Source organism: Sinocyclocheilus grahami, unplaced genomic scaffold (genome assembly GCF_001515645.1).
Source record: "Sinocyclocheilus grahami isolate Dianchi unplaced genomic scaffold, SAMN03320097.WGS_v1.1 scaffold663.1, whole genome shotgun sequence".
NCBI lineage: Eukaryota > Metazoa > Chordata > Actinopteri > Cypriniformes > Cyprinidae > Sinocyclocheilus > Sinocyclocheilus grahami.
In genome coordinates, this window is record NW_015505842.1 from 94595 (window position 1) to 102732 (window position 8138).

Here is an 8138-nt window from a genome sequence, read left to right on the forward strand (position 1 = left end):
GTGGTTGACTCTTAACTTTTATAAAGAATATCTCTTTGGATTTGAGATTTTAGTCCTTGCAACTTTACAGATCTTCTTTATGCACCAAGAGCTTGTAACAGAAAGGAAAAATTGAAATCGCATCATATGACCCCTTTAAATCATTTTGCTTCAATTCCTATATACAGTCAGCAGTACATCATATACTGGTGTGGAGAAAAACAATCCTGTAATGAAATCTGCATGTTAAGATGTACACTACTGTTCACTATAGTTTTAGGGTCGGTAAGGCTTACATATTTTTGAATTAAGTCTCTTCTGCTCACCAAGGTTGCATACAGTAAAAAGAGTAATATTATTACAGTTTAAAAGAACTGTTTTCTATTAGAATATATTTTATAATGTAATTTATTCCTGTGATGCAAAGCTGAATTTTCAGCATCATTACTCCAGTCTTCAGAGTCACATGATTATACGTGCAACTGTAAGCCTTTCATTGGAGATTCTGGTCTTTAGACCAATTCAAGTAGACTGTATCTTTAGTTTCAATCCCGATTGTGTCATTTTTAATTGCTTTTTTTAATAAAATGTGTCGGAAAGCCAAAAACCAACAGAATTGTTTGACTGGATTGACTTCCAGTGGATCGTGAGCTGATGCTGCTTTCTTTCTCTTCGTCTTTGAGTCCTTAAGTCGCATCTTGGCTGACGTCACTCTGGCTCACGTTCGTCAGAAAACATGGATGATTTAAAAAAAAAATCACCTCTTTTAGGCGGAATTAACAGCAGGATTTTCTCTGCCCTCTTCTCAGGTTTTCACACTCTGAAGCCACTAATTCCAGCTTCAGCAGAGAAACGCACACTGCTTTTATGAGATAGAGCTGCTAAAACATAGCAAGAGCAGCATACGCCGTCGGTACACACTGAATCCTGATGTTTTATTTCAATGGTAACGTAATGAGAGTCCATGCTACGCTGTGAAAGTTCATGGACACAAGGTGGAAAAAAAACGGCACTGTTCAATGAAAAAATGAAAGAGATACATTGTGGAGTCTCACTCACACTCTTATTCACAAAATTTAAATGTCATAAAATAAAATAAATAAACATGATCTTCAGAAATCAATCTAATATACAGATTTGCTGCTCTAGAAACACTTCTGATTATTATCAATGCTGAAAACAGTTGTGCATCTTATCTTTTTTTCAGGATTGTTTCATGTTTAAAAGAAAAGCATTTATTCAAAATGGAGATCTTGTATAACATAAATGTATTTACATTTACACAGTGACTGCTGTGATCAATTGAATGCATCCTTGCTAAATTATTAATTTCTATAAAAAAATCTTACAGACCTCACCAGTAATCCGCATGTGTCTCTTTGTCTTGTCGCTGCATTGCTCGTACTCACAGCAGTCTTCTTTAGCTGCTGTATTTCAAGTTTAAAAAAAAGTACACTCAAAATTGCGGTGGGTTCTCTTTAATTTTCCCATAGAAATGAATTGGTTACTATGGGAACCAGGATTTGGTTTGTTGCCGTTTCCCTGATGTTGTACTGTTTTTATCCCAGATCTGCACTTGGCAGCTGAGCTGGGGAAAACCCTGCTGGAGCGCAATAAGGAGCTGGAGGACTCGCTGCAGCAGATGTACATCAACAATGAGGAGCAGGTGCAGGAAATCGAGGTACAGACCAGCCGGACATCTGCACCAGCACCGACATCATGAGCTCAAGAAGTGTTTGTGGTTGTGAAGACATTATTTCACGATCCAAAACATTTATGTGTGACAGGACCACACTAATTAGACGTGTTTCTCAAATCTAATTTCAGTTCTGTCAAAACAGTTAATAGCCATCAAAACAAACTGCCATAAAAGTACCACATAATATCCACCACATTAAAACTTTATAAAATAAAATCAGCAAATTCACTTACCATTCGCTAAATATATTCTAACATTGTTGATGTCAACAGTCGATATCAACAATGTTAGAATATATTTAGTAAATTAGGGGTGCATACAATGAAAGTTAAAGTTAATTAACAGAATATATATACATTAAACACCAATTTCTATAGTTGGTATCTGTAGTCTATCTAAAGTTTGTCGAAATACCCCGTATGCTGTGTTCATTTTTCATATTTAAAAATGTAATTTAGTATTAAAAGCAGTTCTGTCATGACAACTCTCGGAGGGATTGGCATGGTAATGTACATGACAATAGAGGTCTGCGCGGGACTGTTTTTTCAGTCCCGCTCCCGCAAGGTTATATTCCGCACCCATCCGCTCCCGCTATATATTCACTCTTTGTTCACCTGCTGTCCGCTTAGAATATTTTTCTTCCCGACCCGACCGTTCCCGCTAAATTTAGATCTCGTTTCCAGAATCTCACATTTAAATTTCCGCTACTGAAAGAAAGAGAGAGAGGCTGACAAATAAAAGTGTGGTCTGCACAAAATTGTATGTTATTTTATTCGTCTTGTCAAGAGTCTTGAATTTATATGAATTATCTTAAGACACAAAATTAGTTTAATATTTTATGCAACGCAGTATAGGGGGAAAAAAGTGTCTATTAGCTATTTTTAGTCGTCTTGTCAAAATACTAAATTCGTTTGACATTTTTCTGTTAACACAGTAGGAAAAGTGTCGCAGAGAAAAATTAATAAATACGACATCTGTCATTTAAAATTATAGGCTAAGCAAAATATAAACAAAACCTAGTTGAACGTCCTTCAAGAACCGCGCATCTACACTTTGCTCCATCCTTATTCTGCTCTGTCACTCATCGACAACCTGCCTGTTCTGTCTGAGGGCCGTATATTTACCACAGGTACAGCCTGCTTCGAGCATCGTTATGCACATGCTGCGCACAGACCCCGCAAATAAAACGCGTGATGCAGAAAGCGTGTGCATAACAGTCCGAGTGCAGGCTACCGGTGGTCAATAAGAATAAAGCGCAGATATGCTGTTCTGAATGGACGTTGGGAACGGGATATTGCTAGACCCCCCGCTCGCGTTCAAATTACACCAGAGTTACCGACCGCTACTGTGTTTTATTCAGGAATTTAATCCCGCGGCAAAAAAATGCAGACCTCTACATGACAATGTTAATGTATTTGGTCTTGGCGGAACAGATCTGCTACGCTGCTGCTGCGGCAGAGCAAGTACCGAGACTTGCTACTGCCAATACATCCACAACATGCTGCTGTGAGCATGTAAGAATACTGCTGCTGCACATATAACATACATGAAATAACCCCCATATAGCATACATGAATGACCTCGTAGCAGATCTATACAGGTGGAGATGGGGAAGGAGGAGGGTTTCTGAAGCAAGCTGCACTGCTACGGCAAGCACTAGTCATATTTGAATGTTGAGCAGTAAGCTCATTGGCCACCGATACAGGAGAGAACCAATCAGCTGTGCCATGTGATAATGATGTTATTAGGTCAGATTGAGTTAGACCTATCGGACTGCGCCATCTAGAGTTTCATGCCAGAACTCTATTTATTTTTTGAATTTAATTCTATTTTATTGTTGCTTCCTTAAAAACACAATTAGGATTCTGCATCCTGTTTGCTGCCTAAATTAAAATTCAGGAACTAAACTGGATTTAAAATGATTCTCAATTACATTCTGAATTGCACTCAACCCTTTCGTGACCTCTTTGACATGCATGCCTCAGTGAAGAATCATTTCTCCTGATTTCCTGTCAGTGCTTGTCTCCTGATGAGCCAGTTACACATCAGCATGATGCTAATGGAGCGCATGAAGCGTGTTTGTAGATGAGACTGTTAGCTGAGCGCATGCGGTCTTGTGTGCCAGATCCACTGAACAAAGACGCTATTACTTATCTGAGAACAATGAGGTGCTGTTTCTCAGATCTGTTTGAATACTCGCCTCATTCTGTTCGGATTGCACAACATTTCGATATTTCAGACCGGTAATGCTGGAACTGTTATGTATTGGCTGCAGCCGTATGAATTCAAGTGCTGGGGAAAAAAAAGAAATGTAAGGGGTTTCTGGTCTTAATCTTAGTGAATGAAAGTTCAGGGTGTAGCACTGAATGCAAAAACACGTTTTGCAGGAGATTACCAAGCTTTCCACAAGCATGTAATTTCTTCATAATGGCTTGAACACAGGTGCTAGTTTTATTGTTGAACAGTGACTCCATCATATGAGGGAAAAAAGAACCGATACTGTAGGATTTCTTCATCAAAATATTGTGATTAGGAGACATGTTCCATTTAGCAGTTTTTTTTCATGAGCATTTCTCATTAGGTTTACATAATATCACATTTTGAATCAATTTACTAATACAGACTGATTCACTGATTCATTCAACTCTACTAAAACATCATCTGTAAGTAAACTTAATGGCCAAATAAAAAGCACGTTCACTAATATTTACACTGTTGCTTAATTTTATAGCATATTATTTTGCAACAATGGTATGGCAGGCTTATGCACGTGTCTCTTTATGTTAGTACTTGACCAAGCAGATGGAGATGTTGCGCGAGATGAACGAGCAGCACGCTAAAGTGTACGAGCAGTTGGATGTGACGGCCCGAGAGCTGGAGATAACCAATGAAAAACTGGTGCTGGAGAGCAAAGCTTCTCAGCAGAAGATCGACAGGTGAGCCATACGCTGTCATAGCATCATGGGAACCACACTACACAATAGGGCCTTTCGCACGGCTTTAGTTCCAGAACTAAATGTACGGTACTAAAGTACTGGGACGATTTTGCGCGTACTATTTCCCAGTACCATTTAAAGGGTTGCATTTGCACCGACAGTGTGTACTAAGAAGTGATGTAAGCCGGTCGACAGCGTCGTCATTTGTGCGCGGCGTTCAACAACAGAAACGTAGAACAACGTTAACAACAGGAGGATGGAGGATGCTGTGATCGGAGCGGTGTTTTTGTTGTGTCTCGCGGGTTTCACAATAATGGACATGGAAAGTCGACGTATACGTAAAGCGATTGAAAGAACGGAAAGGAGGACTAAGAATCTCCAACGACAACTACATTTGCTACAAGTGCCTGCACTTCAGCATCCGTCCATCTATCGCTGTTCTCCATACTTGGGAAATAAGTTGACACAATGTTTACAGTATGTTTACACGGCGTTTTAAATCATGGCGGGTGAGGGCGTTTTTGTACGCGTGTGGCCAATCAATGTCTACTTACATCACGATACGCGTACGAGTACGAAAGGCCCTAATGAGGACATCATAAGTACTGGTACTCCAAAGTGTAAAATTGGCAACAATACCAATTCTTCTATTGTATCTCTCATAACACTGATAGGTTCCTGAAATCAGAAGTCTCACTCTGGCAAAGGCTCAGCTCATGAATATTAATTTGGTCATGCTGACTTTGCATTATAACCTTCCTGGAGCCTCAGTCAATTAATATTCATAAGCTAACCCTTAGCTATAAGAGGATTCATTCATTATCTGACTGCTTCCCACTTACCATTTTTTGCCTTCAGGAAAAAGCTGTGATACTGTAACATGACAGTCCAGCACTACAGCCTTGAAGTTTATTACTTTTTCAGTTATTGAAATTATATCAGGGCAGATGCATTTTTTTTTTTAAAGGTTCTGACAATCCAACGGGTAATGCCAGAGAACCTTATATTTCTGATATGTGGCCGGTTGCATGAACTGCATCTTACTAGTCTTTTTTCCAAGACTAGTCATAACTTTTTAAGTCTGTTATATAAAAAAAGGTAGATTGGTCTGATTTGAAAGTGAAAATTAAGACTGATTGAAGCAAGACGGCAGCTGGCCCGTGGTTGTGGTGGCTGGCTGAAGCTCATATATTGAATGATCGTATGCAAATCTCTTCCTACAGATTGACAAGTACTGTGGAGATGCTGCAGGGGCAGGTGGACACGCTAACTGCTCGTGTGGAGGAATTGCGCACTTTGGAAGAGCTCAGGGTTCGCCGAGAGAAGAAAGAGAGGAGAAAGACTGTGCACTCGTTCCCCTGCCTCAAAGAACTCTGCACCGCTCCCAGGTACTTCCCGATTTATTCCGTCTGCAGTGGAGTAATGTTGTGTCATTAAAAAAATGTGTCCACAGGGAAGAATGTCACGGGAAGCAATGTTTCACCATGGATAAACGGCCGTTTCCAAGAAAGAAAGAACAGAATGAAAAAGACCTTTGTCAGGGCGGCACCATATTTAATTTCTGACAGGAATGAAAATGCGGCTGTGAGGGATGGAAGTAGTGTGTTCAATGAACCAAGTTCTGCCCAACATTTTTCATTTTTCAGAAATCTGGATGTCAAAATACAGAAGAAAGATCTGTCATTACGTCCATTACATTAGACTTTAAAAATGTCTAACCATGCAACATTATTGTTGTCTCTGAAACCCCAAGGTTCTGTTCCATCAATGTGTCGTGTTTGGTTTGGTTTTTCTTGTGCAGGTACGAGGACGGCTTCATGGTATCTGGCCCGGGCAGCGGTGACCTACAGGAGTGTCAGCCCACTGATGAAGAGAATGAACATCTGCGTGTGATGGTGTCATCTTTGCGCGCTGCTGTGGCGGCCGAACGCGGTCGGCGTGAGGCCGCAGAGCGAGAATGTGCCGCGGTGCTACAGGAGTTTGAGCGCCTGGAACAGCGCCTCATGGGGGCCGAGAATTGCCAGCGGCGCGTGCACGAGCTGGAGGCGGAGCTCCAGGAGATGCACCAGCTCCGCAAGTCCCGAGCCTGCCTGCTGAGCGGAGACGAGGGCCTGGAGCAGACTCTGCTCAACTGCGCCCCCGAGACGGACACGCCAGATGATGCAGTTATGGCTGGAATGCAGAACGGGGATGCAAATGATGGAGCGGCACCCGTCCGGAAGAGTTGCAGTGATACAGCTCTAAATGCCATCTCTGCAGTCGATGCCTCAGGGAGACGCAAAGGCAGCTACGCCCTTCACGCCAACGGCGTCCGGAAGAGGGGCATGTCCATCCTCCGAGAGGTGGATGAGCAGTATCACGCCCTTCTGGAGAAGTACGAGGAGCTGCTCGGGAAGTGCCGGCGCCACGAGGAGAGTCTATGCCACGCTGAGGTTCAGACCTCCCGACCCGTGTCCAGGGACCCATCCATGAAGGAATGCCGGGCTGCAGAGCCCCAGCAGCCTCCCACTCCACCGCAGACGCCCTCGACTCCAGAGGCCCTGGAGGGCATTAGCCGACAAGTGGAGGCTGTGGACAAGCGGCTGAGCCAAAACACTCCAGAGTACAAAACTCTCTTCAAGGAGATCTTTTCCCGCTTACAGAGGTCCAAGAGTGACATAAACGCCACTAAAGGGAGGAAAAGCGGAAAATAGCCCATTTTGCATTTAAAATTCGTGCCACTGCTTTCCTTCCCTGGTCTTTCATGTAATGTCTTACATTTTTTTTTAAACTAGTCAGAAAGATGTTCAGATACATCTGTTATTTAGTACTACTCACCACTGAATTATTTGGTGCCACTTATCAAGAGAAAAGTCGTGGTTTTCTGGACAATATGAGTGTCGTGCTTTTGCCTGGTTGGCCTTTTTTGGGGGTAGACCATATTACTCATATTACTGAACACTCCTATTACTGAACACATCGGTTTAACTGTAATCATATTCACCTTAAAGTTAATCAAGCACGATGCTTATCTTTGCTGATTATTTCCTTTCTCACATGTATTACATGTATAACCACAGCATTATGTAACCACTTTTGTTCAATATTAAATCACACTTTGCGTTATAAGATTGTTTGATACATTTATTACCTTAAGCATGGCTGAATGAGAGGAGTGATCAGGATGGATCTGCTGTATGGTCGTCTAGATGGAAACCCTTGTTCCATGAGAAATTGCAACATTTAAAAACAACCCTACCCCTAGTCTTAATGTACTGCCCACAGACTGACCACCCACCTGATGCACATTTCACACAAAAACTGTCCTGCAATAGCAGAAAATCACTAGTGCTAATCTTGCTGGCTTTATGTAACGTTTGGGAGTTTGGGTGAATGAGTTCACCAGGAACTAAAGGTGTCACAAGGTACTAGATTGCTACAATAAGCACAAAGCAGCACTAGTCATTGAACTTGCTACAGTTTATCAGGTTAGTTTCATCAAGTCTTATTCAGGAGATATTCAGAGTGTTTTAGGCACTTAATAG

At 41.7% G+C, this 8138-nt stretch overlaps 1 protein-coding gene across 6 annotated transcripts in view; it reads left to right on the forward strand.

Annotated features, from left to right (window-relative positions):
* LOC107558874 (cerebellar degeneration-related protein 2-like) overlaps positions 1-7719 on the forward strand; it is a 19659-nt gene extending 11940 nt beyond the window's left edge. For all 6 annotated transcript variants that reach the window (XM_016242567.1, XM_016242566.1, XM_016242568.1 and 3 more), the window contains exons 3-6: positions 1548-1660; positions 4466-4614; positions 5838-6002; positions 6416-7719. In XM_016242567.1, coding sequence (XP_016098053.1) covers positions 1548-1660; positions 4466-4614; positions 5838-6002; positions 6416-7307 — 1319 coding nt within the window. In that variant the 3' untranslated portion in view covers positions 7308-7719. The remainder of the gene's footprint in view (positions 1-1547; positions 1661-4465; positions 4615-5837; positions 6003-6415) is intronic.
* Positions 7720-8138: the final 419 nt, after the last annotated feature.